General features: G+C 46.8%; 6 protein-coding genes across 6 annotated transcripts; 4 read left to right on the forward strand and 2 right to left on the reverse strand.

Annotated features, from left to right (window-relative positions):
• Positions 1-1129: 1129 nt before the first annotated feature.
• Positions 1130-2089, forward strand: pfy1 (profilin; the record flags this gene model as incomplete). The annotated part of the gene is made up of 5 exons (XM_057255580.1): positions 1130-1221; positions 1278-1335; positions 1541-1639; positions 1726-1902; positions 1958-2089. 5 exons carry the CDS (start codon positions 1130-1132, stop codon positions 2087-2089), a joined length of 558 nt encoding a protein of 185 aa, XP_057109442.1.
• A 511-nt stretch (positions 2090-2600) lies between these two features.
• Positions 2601-3291, reverse strand: N7479_007887 (uncharacterized protein; the record flags this gene model as incomplete). Its single annotated transcript, XM_057255581.1, has 5 exons — positions 2601-2897; positions 2948-2963; positions 3031-3079; positions 3149-3175; positions 3261-3291. 5 exons carry the CDS (start codon positions 3289-3291, stop codon positions 2601-2603), a joined length of 420 nt encoding a protein of 139 aa, XP_057109443.1.
• Positions 3292-4268: 977 nt separating this feature from the next.
• Positions 4269-4826, reverse strand: N7479_007888 (uncharacterized protein; the record flags this gene model as incomplete). The annotated part of the gene is made up of 1 exon (XM_057255582.1): positions 4269-4826. One exon carries the CDS (start codon positions 4824-4826, stop codon positions 4269-4271), a length of 558 nt encoding a protein of 185 aa, XP_057109444.1.
• Positions 4827-5163: 337 nt separating this feature from the next.
• N7479_007889 (DASH complex subunit DAD4) lies at positions 5164-5628 on the forward strand (the record flags this gene model as incomplete). The annotated part of the gene is made up of 5 exons (XM_057255583.1): positions 5164-5166; positions 5238-5294; positions 5349-5393; positions 5447-5531; positions 5597-5628. The coding sequence occupies 5 exons, from the start codon at positions 5164-5166 to the stop codon at positions 5626-5628; spliced, it is 222 nt and encodes a 73-aa protein (XP_057109445.1).
• Positions 5629-5975: 347 nt separating this feature from the next.
• On the forward strand, positions 5976-8402 carry N7479_007890 (actin-related protein ARP5; the record flags this gene model as incomplete). The annotated part of the gene is made up of 4 exons (XM_057255584.1): positions 5976-6171; positions 6231-6551; positions 6605-7545; positions 7596-8402. 4 exons carry the CDS (start codon positions 5976-5978, stop codon positions 8400-8402), a joined length of 2265 nt encoding a protein of 754 aa, XP_057109446.1.
• Positions 8403-10336: 1934 nt separating this feature from the next.
• Positions 10337-11044, forward strand: N7479_007891 (MARVEL domain-containing protein; the record flags this gene model as incomplete). The annotated part of the gene is made up of 4 exons (XM_057255585.1): positions 10337-10483; positions 10552-10655; positions 10711-10833; positions 10888-11044. 4 exons carry the CDS (start codon positions 10337-10339, stop codon positions 11042-11044), a joined length of 531 nt encoding a protein of 176 aa, XP_057109447.1.
• Positions 11045-11705: the final 661 nt, after the last annotated feature.

Raw genomic sequence — 11705 nt, forward strand, 5'->3', positions numbered from 1 at the left:
GTAAGAGAATGATACTAAGAGAAAATCCCAGGTCGTGAATAGAAGAGATGACCTTTCCAGAAGGCCAACAGAAACCAAAGAAAACCAAATCAATTGCGAGACCAGAAGGGTAACCCGGTATATTAATGAGAGTAAAGGAATAGATTGAAGTGGATCTATCAATAACGGACCATGTAAATGAGACGAGGAACCAAATTAATCCAAATCCTCCATCCTAAATCTGCTAGAGGTGCAACAGGTCTAGTCTGGGACTGAACCAACGAAACATGAGAAACGAGCCCAAACCTCGCAACGATATTCTGTTTTAGAATTCGAGGGGCGTCTCAGCGCTAACATTGAGCCCGTGTGAGATGCTTATTTCCCGTGGGACGAATGAGGGCATCGGTCGCGGGTTGATTAGCTCGCTACCACGTTAAAAGGGGCCAAGCCATGCAGGAGGCGTGTTTCATCCAGTCAAAACTGAGACATGGGCGTTTTCTTCTGCGTTTTACCCTTAAATCAGGGGTTTTTGGCTCTGGAGTAGCATTGGAAGGATGTCCACATCATACTGTGCACGGTCATGGATGTCATGAATTCTCCGAGACTTTGCAGCCGCCAACACAATGGGATGCCAAACCTGTCTCTGGTTCCGAATGTCTGGCTTTTGCTTTTGCATCAGTATGTCAAGGTGTAGATCAGACGGGAGAAGAAAGATCTCCTAAATAGCGGTCAGATCAGGATCAACCCCTCAAGTTCCAAGTTTAAGGCACTCAGGCAGCAATTCATGATGATCGACGGTACATGAAATGACTGGGCTGACTGGACTGATTAGCTGGGCTGGACTGGTTGGTACCGGGATGTTATATGTATGTCATACATATCTCTTGACATGAGCGCTATGTTCGAATAGACACATCCGAAGTCGTTGATGTTAAGCTATATCGTATATCGTAGAGATCTCCCACCGCTACTTAGTATATTATGAACTTCTTCCGATATTCTATACACAACACCGATATTATAATATCTGCAATATCCTACCTATAGTACTACGTAGCAGTATTCGCAAAGTAATATTATATTTCGAATCAAAAGCAAAATCACATAAACAATATAAGCTATCTCAAGTTGCAAACGGTGGGATCGTCATATGGCGGGGTCCTCTCCCGACCGCCACAACTTCTACCCCCCACTAACTTCTCTCTTCTCCCAGCTCTCCTTTTTTTTCTGTATATTCAAAAGGTGTGCTGAAATTCTGCTTTCTTCTCTTCCTTTCTAATTTCTACCTCCATCAACAGCGTTATTCTCTCAACTTCTTTACAGTCATCATGGGCGAGCACTCAGCTATCTGGCAAAGTATGAATCATCTTGAACTGCAGACTACAGTCTGACAGGTCATCCCTTGCTTCTTCTTCTTCTCCAGGTCCGCTAACGTGAGGTTTTTCTTTGAATTAGGCTATGTCGACTCCAGGTACATCGTCACCCCTCCTCGGCCCCTGATATACCCCTCCATCGGAACCGAATCATCCCACCGTGTTTATCATATACATATACTGACAAGCTTCTTTCTCGCAGCCTGATGGGCTCGGGTCAATTCGACAAGGCTGGTATTCTTGCCGCTGACTTCTCCGGTGTTGAGGCTTCCTCCCCCGGCTTCACGGTAAGCTCATCTGTTGTTTTTCCTCATGCGGGGTGGGGTCACGGACTTCGGCACAGTCGCTAACGTTATCGGTTGTCAAAATACAGCTCTCCCAGGATGAGATCAACTCCCTGATCACCGCCTACACTTCTAGCGATCAGGCTTTTGCCGGTGGTTTCTCTGTCTGTGGTGAGAAGTTCGTCACCATCCGCGCTGACGAGCGCAGTGTATACGGCAAGAAGGTAAAGATACTCGTTCCCTTCGACCGATCAGCACCTCTGGAGGTATATCAATACATAACATTAGAATTTGTGCTAATCTCTGTCGTCTATGATACAGGGTAAGGAGGGCGTCATTATCGCTCGTGCCTCCTCTTGCACCATCATCGCCCACCATGGCGACACTGTCCAGACCACCAACGCGGCCACCGTTGTCGAGAACCTCGTCGACTACCTCAACAACCCCCGGTAAATTGGAAAATATGCAATGATAACTAAACGATGAGATGAGTGGAGGGGTTTGTGAAGAATAGGAAATAAAGGAGCTTTCGACTATTTCTCTCCTTGAGCCCAGCGTGATGTTTCGCTTATGCTTTCTTTCTGGCTTTGTGACTGGATCTCTCGGCCTCGATGGGCCACGTCAATCTAGACGTTCCCAATGCACAGTATGAGGACAGGAACCAGATTGTATGATGCACAATGTAATTTGTCTATTCTAACATGCATATTAACTGATTACCAGTCGTTGAATTAACGCTAGAACATCAGTAAGGGTCATTATTAATTACATAAAGCCAGAGGCTGTCGGTGGATCGTATCATCCCGTGTCACATGTATAGCACAGCATACTTGGACATCTCCAAACATGGTGGTGTGCATCTGATATCCCACAAGCGTACATGATGAAGTCCAGATATTCAAAGGTTGGGATAGTATCAACGAACATCATTAAGGAACATCGCCAAGTCCCTGTTTGTGTATTTTCATACAGGAAGCTCGGCATTGCTCCTCCCACCAGCAAGGACCTCCAGCCCACGCTGGATGTAGGGCCCTAACACAGGAATGTTACCCGCAAATTGACCAATCGTGACAAGGAAGTCGCCAAACAGGATGAACAAGCCGTAGAGTTCTATCAAGAACCCAGTCAAGGGCCATCGGAAGAGAATAAGGAGAATACCAGCGGCGAAAGCGGCAGTGCCCTTAAGTTTTTGTGGGCGCGTGAAGAAAGCCATGGTTTTCTTGACACCAATAATCAGAGTCAATCCTATGAGAAAGAGAACCTGGTATTGTTAGTTAAATGTATCAGGTTTGTTTGGAGCAAGTGGCATACATTTCCCATAGCAAGTCTATTAAATGGGCGTTAGCATTTATTTCCCTCCAAAAAAAAATCGCAAAACGACGGGATGGACATACAATGACCGATCGAAGAACATCAGCACTCCTCCAAATAGGAACAAGCCTCCTAATCAGCGGCAAAATTGGTTAGTTCTCGGTCCAAGTAATTGGTGCTTTGGAGACGCCAATTTCGTACCCGCTGAGCAGAAGATCACGCCGATCTCTGTTATATAGATTAGCTTGTGCTTGGAAATAGCTGCACCGTCATGACAGTGAACACCACAGCTTGTAGAATGAATGCGACTAACTCTGGTTCTCTGTTAACCACATGCTAGGCATGTTTGTTTATTTCGGGTTCGACTGCTGAAGTGGATATATGGGGCCGACAGTTGCCCAGATATTTTCGATGTGGTATTTAAGGGCACGCGACACTCTGTGGTCTGAGAAACAGGTGGTTTTCGGGCGGTTGTGGAATCGGTAGGGCAAGAGGCCACGCAGATGCGGCGGAGACAAAGCGGATATATTGGTGGCGTTATTCAAAGCCGATAGTATCGATTCTATTGTTGCAACAGTGCTCTCACGACTTGAAAAGTTATCGACAACAGATCAAAAGGTAGCGAAGTCCGTAAACAACCAAGGCACGCACGCAAACAGAAAACAACCCAAAAATCACAATTCTGCCGTGTAATATGCGCCAAGTCCAGAACGGCAGGCGGTCACCCTAATCTGCTTATAACACGCGCTGATCTTTCCACCTGTCCTTTCCCTTTTACAGTTTTCTTCAACTTATTGGCAATGGACAAGGTCATTAATGATGTGATCATTCCAATTGCATAGATCTTCTCGACCTCCACTTCCAGTCATTCTAAACCTACTGGTATTCAGAAATACTGACTGAACCACAATATTGAACATAGTTCATACACACTGCTACCCCTCATTGTAGGATCTTCCTATCATGTATTCTCTACATGCCACGCCGCGATGACAGTCTCTCCGGATTCTGTAACTGGTGCCCTGTCCCATGGGGTGTCGGTAATAGTCGAGTGCTTATGCACAAGGCGAAGAATCATTCATTGATCACGAATAAGCCGGAGCGTTTTCTTGAGCCTGTCTCGAAAGGGGCATGGTGGGGTGGAAAGGGCTTGACTGTGTTGGTCGTACATAACGCTTCTTGGCGATTCGTATTTGTGTCTAGTTGAATGAATTAATGAATCAGTGGAGCTCTTGCTATCCATTTTCATTCTTGTATGACATACCCATTCTCGTATGATCGTTCGTTTGGGAATTGAATAAAGTAGGCCTCCACTAGTCCTTTACTTCAGAATGGTATGTGCACCACGCGCTTCCAGGTAGTTTTCAGGGACACCCTGTGCCAGACTCCGGATCACCTTGAAGATCTCCTTGTCGTGATACCGTAGCCGGGTCTTGGGGTCGGTGTACGGTCCGTTCAGGCCCGTGATGTCGCAGTAGTGATGATGATAGGCAGGGTTGAACGATGGTGCCGATTCGATATTCGTATAGGTGACGGCGGGCCCAGTAGGGAATGTCGCCCGAGCGTTCTTCTCCAAGACGAGAGTCGAGAGATTGTGGGTGGCTTGGGACAGGTTGGGTGCAGCCCCTTCCGCAGGGGTCTGTGTGCCATCGGTGACAGCGCCCGAGGTACCTGGCGTAGTTGCGCCAGAGTTGGCTTGAGTTGCCATCACCGATGCTTCCTTACGGGAGGCCTCTGAGATAATCTGCTTGAGATTCTTGTTGCGCCGCTGGGATGGTTTCCAGTGAGGGTTGCGGAAGGGCTTGGGGACATGTGAAATGTCTAGAGTGTTCAACAGCTGTTGATGAGCTTCATCATTGGCGGCAGTTGCTGGCGGCATGGTTGTGAATATGATTTAGGCCACTGGTCTGGTCAATCGGGAGGTCGCGCCGGAGCAGCTCTTGCGAAGCTTGGCTGTGTGGATGGATGAAGATGTGAAGACAGGGGTGGGTGGCAATGATCAAAAAAATATTAGATTCCTGAATGGCAGAACTTGATTATATAGAATAGAGCATTCAAAGAGGGATCTCAAACGGACAAAATCGGTTCCAACGTAGAGAGCAATCCAAGTATCCCGGCCCATGAAGTCCGTATAGTCTCACGTGATCGCATCCCGATTAAGTCCAAATAAACACCCTCACGTCCAACCCCAACACAACGTTTCTCAATATTCAGCCATGGTATGAGGTTTCTTTTTCATAAATCATACTTTATACGTTTTTATGAATCCCGGATGCTGATATTTTGTTAGGAAAGCCCCCACGAGCATCAGCAGACGGTACTGCTCTCTCGCATCATCACCAACGTTGTATGTCATGATTGAACCACATCTGCGGTATATATTTGCTCACCTTCTATGTAGGAGAAGCTCAATGAAGCCATTATGGTCATGAACAAAGGTCTCCAGGTGAGTTTGAGCCTCTTTCATTAATATGATCATAGTATTGACCCCCATTACAGGAAGTCAACATCCAGAACATGAATGTTGAGCTTGTAGCGCAGATGTTCAAGAACTACCAGTCTAATGTTCTCTTCCACCTCGAAGGTAAACATTACTCTATTCAATGCTCTCATATATCAGCATTGGAATTTTCTATTAACACCATATAGCCACGGAGAACCTCCAAGAACCATCAGCCTAAGGAATCCTGAGGATGAATAATTTCCTGTAACGAAGAAATGTGTGGATGAGCCTGCAATTAGTCAATGATACCAACTTCTAAAGTCAATATGCACATGTAAATGGTTGTAATTGTTGCATCCCTGTACTCCAGTCCATACAAGCGATAAGTGAGATAGCCTCCATTCTTGGCGGTCCAACTCCGCCGAACCTCATCAACCGCGTTTGTATCGTTTGCCTTTGCGAATCTACTGCCCTTTCCAACGGGTTCACCTGTTCACCTCTCCCAACCTCATTTCACATGCAGTGAGCCCTACTCACCTATATCTCCGATCCCAATAGCTCCTGGTTTCCGGAGCGCAGCCCGCCATGACGATTACCTCCGTACAGCGCCTCCTACCAGCTCGCATTGCATCCAATGCCACTGAGACACGAACTGAGAAGCCCCCTCCACAACTCCATGGTGTACAAGACTTTCCATTCAAGGGATATCACCCTCCCCAGCCTGAGGGATATCAACAGAGCCAGGCCCATCCCGACACCAGTGCTATCGTTATTGACAATGGTAAGGAATTCTAGACAATTTGCGATTCAACTTTCCTAACAAATATGGTTCATGCGCAGGCGCCCACCTCGTCAAGGCCGGTTGGTCTTTTGACAAAAGCCCCCGATTTGCCATACCTCCGGTCATGAGCCGATACCGTGATCGCAAGCTTAACCGCCAGTGCCAATTTATTGGATACGATGCCTATGTTGATGCGACTACGAGGGGACAGCTGCGCAATGGGTTCGACCCCGGCTCTAGTGTTGTTGGTAACTGGGATGTCATGGAAGGCGTGTTGGACTATTTGTTCATCAAGCTAGGTGTGGAAGGTGAAAATGGCGGCGTCGGTCGCCCGATCTTGATGACGGAGCCAATCGCCAATATGCCATATTCAAGGAAGAGTGAGTGTCTCGCGGTTCCAGTGCGAATGTGGTTGTTGCTGACACTCCTTCAGTGATGAATGAGATCCTCTTCGAGTGCTACTCTGCGCCGTCAGTGGCCTACGGTATCGACTCCCTTTTCTCCTATCGCTATAATGGTGGAACAGACGGCTTGATTGTGGACTCATCGCACACGTCCACTCATGTCATTCCAGTCATGAACTCGAAGCCTATGCTCTCCAACAGCACTCGTCTCAACTGGGGTGGCCTGCAGAGCGCTGAATACCTGATGAAGCTCATGAAGCTGAAGTATCCGACCTTCCCGACTCGTTTGACGGACGCACAGATGGAGGAAATGGTTCATAAGCACTGTTATGTATCACAAGACTACGACCGCGAGTTGAATGGGTTCCTCGACTGGACAGGACTTGAGGACCGTGATCGCGTTATTCAGTACCCGTTCACAGAGCACATTGTCCAGGAGAAGACCGAAGAAGAGCTTGCGCGGATTGCGGAACGCAAAAAGGAAAGCGGCCGTCGCCTGCAAGAACAAGCTGCAAGGATGCGACTTGAGAAACTAGTGAAGAAGGAGCAAGAGTTGGAGTACTGGAAAGATCTGCAACATAACCTAGCCAACGAGACCAAGAAGGAGATTCGTCGCGTCCTAGAAGCCGAGGATTTGAAAGACGAGGCTGCGCTTGAAAAACTGATTCGCGAGCTAGAGAAATCTATCAAAAGATCGCGCAACAAGGATCTAGGCATTGAAGAAACTGAGGAGCAGCCTGAAGAAATGACATTCCCCATGCTTGATATCCCAGACGACCAATTGGATGAGGCCGGACTGAAGGAAAAGCGGCACCAACGTCTCATGAAGTCTAACGTCGATGCTAGAATGCGTGCTAAGGAAGAGAAGCAGCGCGAAAAGGCTCGTATCGAGGAAGAGGAGCGTCTAGACCGTGAGACACGTGAGAACGATTTCGAGAACTGGATTGCAAAACGCCGCAGCAATCGCCAGGTATGTTGACTCAACATGACATTTTGAATTTCCTTGCTAATATCTCTCAGGGCATTCTACAAAGAATTAAAGACCGTGACCGCTTCACAGCTGATCTTGGAAATCGCAAATCTATGGCTAGTCAGATGCGCATGAAGACACTGGCCAACCTGGCATCCGACACCCCTAAAAAACGCCGTCGTGGAGGGGATGACGATGACTTCGGTGCTAATGATGAGGACTGGGGCGTTTACCGCACCGTGGCTGTTGGCGAGGGCAGTGACGATGAAGAGGAAGAGGATCTCAACGGTATGCTCGACTCCGTAGAGAAGGAGCTCCTCGAGTACGATCCCGAATTCAACGAGAACAACACTTTCGCCGCACAGTCTGACTGGACAAAGAGTCTTGTGCACGCATTCCTTCGCGGGCCCTGGCCTTTCGATCCAGAAAGCCAACGGGAGGCACACCAGCTCCACCTGAACGTGGAGCGTATCCGTGTGCCTGAGGTTGTGTTCAAGCCATCCATCGCTGGCCTCGACCAGGCTGGTCTAATCGAGATCGTGGCCGATATCATCAACCAACGCTATTCCAACCCCGCAGAGCAGTCCCTTCTTCTGAAGGATGTGTTCTTGACTGGAGGAAATACGTTGTTCACCGGTTTCGATGAACGCTTCCGCAAGGAAGTCCGCGGATTCTTGCCCATCGACGCTAGACTGAATGTACGCAAGGCATCAGACCCTGTCTTCGATGCCTGGAAGGGCGCGGCACAGTGGGCTTCTGGTGGTGGCCTTGGCCGATCCTCAGTCACGCGGCAAGAGTACATGGAGAAGGGCAGCGAATACATCAAGGAGCATGAACTTGGCAATGCTACATGGTGATAAAAAAAGAAGCAACTTCCGCAAACACCTGCTTGGGCGCAATGGAGTCGAATGGTTTGCTTATCCGGCGTGGTATAGGGCATGTTTATTTGATACTTAAAATATGTTATTGCAGAGTCTGGCGGTAGTAAGCAAAATATGACATGTCTAAATCAGCCCTATGAAGACCTACATACCTAATAGAGCCTATTTTGCCTTCAATCAACAGCGAATGTCTTTACCTTCTGAGACTCACATTATCTTATATGCTTCTTTTGTATGCCTCATCTCACAATCCTCTCAACCTTTCTATCTCCCGGATCGTTTTTTCTATCTTTATTTCCAATCTCCCGGTCTATCACACTCCTCAAGAACAATGACCAGAGCAGAAAGATTCCGGGTGAAAGGTCCAATAAATCACGCCAGGACAAGTGGAAGCTATCAAGCCAAACACGAGGCAAAAATTACGCAAGCTGCCGTAGGCCATATTAGCTCTGTTCTAGAGGGATACCCCTGGAAGAAGGATCGAGGCTTTGCTTCATCAAGGATACTAGCGGAGACAGTAATCAGGGCCTGTTTGGTATCTCTGCAGCCGTCACTCTATCAACTAAATATAGCCTACCTACGGAGTATACACATTCATAACAAGGAATCTGAAGTATTCATTCCCGAAAGTAAGACATGCTCATTGCATCTATCAATGAGCCATGTTTAGAGTTGAGGGTCTAAGACATCTACATGCATGGCCTCTGGGGTGATTCACGTTATGCCCGTTTGAGCCCAACGGCAACTGTACCCAAGATGAACCAAATGGACCAGCTTCCTGGCCAATAAAAAAAAAGCAACAGCTCTGCTCTTTTGTTCTCGGCTGTGTCGGAACTTTCTTATAGACCTGTCCATCCACGACATGGTCAGTCGAGGACAACAATGTTGTACGAACGAATACGATCTATTGCACTAGTGACACAACGCTTCGGTGTTCCCAATACTGGCATCGCTTCCGCGTTATAACAATCATCAAACAATAACACTAATCGTGTGTTGAATATTGTAAAATTGATCCAAGTACAGGTATTTGAGCAAAGAGGCCACTATTCCCGGATGACTAGTCCATCGAACAAATCTATAATAAGGCTGAAGGTACTGTCGATCATGATCTGCGCAGGGAGAACCCCGCTATTGGGCGATGCTGCAGATTATAGTCTTGTTCTTCTGCCTCGGTGGGTATGCGCCGGTGGTGCAATATATTGTGCCTCACTCTGATTGGCACTTGGTAACTATCACATCACGAGGTTAACCAGACGTTGGATTACCTTCCGCAAGCTGCCGACTGGGCTTTTCGTTTGTTTGACGTTATTCATTTACTTTGTGTGAACCTTGGAATCGATTTAAGTTATCCCCTTGCGTACGAAAATATGACATTGCCATTGCCATAGGACCCAAGATATTGACTTCGTATAAAATGGAAGTAAATTGAACTTAGGGCACGATATAGTTCAAATAGCTACACAAATGAAAATACAACCACAATCTTCAATTGCTTCCTCAAAGAACCCGGAATAGTAGATGGTGCCAAATTGGAATCTGGCCCAGACACGGTTGATTCTGACTTCATGCAGAGACCATCATGACGCACCTGGGGAATTCTTACTTTTCGTCCTTGCTGACCCTGGCCCTAGGCTATAATGGATCTTGTTGCATTACATTATACTTGGCGTCAGTCTTGTTTGTTTGCTTTGTTGGTGATAGATGGAGCCATAGTGATGCTGGGATGATGTTCTGAGATATAAAATCCTGCTCCCTACTCTTCTGTAGTGAAAGATGATACTTCCTCTTCTTTCTCTTGTATTTTCTCTATCTATCCCTCGATTATCCCATAGGTGTTTCACACTCCATCGCATTACTCCCGCCTCCTTTCACGTTTTGTATACTTCATAGTTCTTTTAACCCACACAATGGTCTTCTCAACAGCTGTCGCTCGTCCACTGCAGCTGATCACTCGTGTCTTGCAGTGGTCCAGCGCTGTTATCGTCATGGGCCTGACCTCATACTTCATCCACCACGGTCCCCGTGGCCAGCACACTATCTATCAGGAAATTATTGTACGTTATCCGGGCTTTCTTTCATTAACCAGTTCTTGCAAAGCTATATAATCTAACCACAGATTTAGGCTACCATTTCGGTTGTCTTCTTCTTGCCAGCTTTCATTTCCCCATTCCTACCCTCGTCGCTGAGCAGATTTGTGCTCGCTATCGATGTCGTGTTCTCCTACCTGTATGCCAATATTCAATCATATTGTCTACATAAAAGTCTCTAATATCCATTCTAGCTGGTTGACTGCGTTTATTTTCGCCGCACAAGACTACAGCACAAGCCGGTGCCGCTCTGCTATCCCCGCAGGCCTCGGCTGCAAACGCAAGAGGGCCAATGAATCTTTCATCTTCCTAGCTTTGTATGTGTCCTGGATTCTGCTGCTACTGATTGATGAAAACTAATATCATGGCAGTATCTTCACCTTCTTCGGCATGTTCCTTGAACTCGCCGCCCTCTGGGCCTATCGCAGGGAGAATACCAACGATCGCTCCGTCACCGAGGAGAATAAAGCTAATACTAGGACCCGTCCACCGATGGATGCACCTGCAGCCCCTGCTGGTACTGTCTAATCAGTGCCTTGCTTACCCCCCCGGGATAAATATACATCTACTTATTATTGACGTGGTCAATAGTTGTGGATATATCATTTACTGGGATGTTCGGGAAACCATTATCGGCTTACTGTGCCTTGTATTTGGACATCTGTTTTCTCTAAGTGGCCCTCTTTTGGATTTGTCTTGATGGGCTTGGATTTTGGCAGCAGTTGGACTGAACATATGTTACCATGAGCCGGGATGGGAGCAGGGGCGAAGGTGAAGTTGATAGTGATGGACAGTACTGTGCTCTTTTCACTTAATATCTTAATCGATTAATTACTTTCTATTGTAATTGAAAACTTGGGGTGGTCAATATAATGATACCATTTTCCCTTTTTGAAATCAACATGTGCACGATGGTATAGCTACTTAAGTGGCGTCGCTTAAACGCTCTAGCATTATTTTTCTTTCCATATCATAGTGTGTCAGGTTTCTCATGATGTTTTAGCCGAAGAGCAAAAGTTATGAACAAAACAAGAAAGGCCCAATTTACAAAACTAAAATAAGAACTTTGGAAGTACATGTCATATGACTGCCAGCAACGCTGTACATATGTATTTCTATTTTCTATATGGCTATTTACAGCATACATTGAATGTACGGGTTGGACAATAAAAGCCACTCAGATGGTATC

This window comes from Penicillium vulpinum (assembly GCF_028829585.1).
Source record: "Penicillium vulpinum strain IBT 29486 chromosome Unknown utg000003l_segment0_segment0, whole genome shotgun sequence".
In the NCBI taxonomy this organism is placed as follows: domain Eukaryota; kingdom Fungi; phylum Ascomycota; class Eurotiomycetes; order Eurotiales; family Aspergillaceae; genus Penicillium; species Penicillium vulpinum.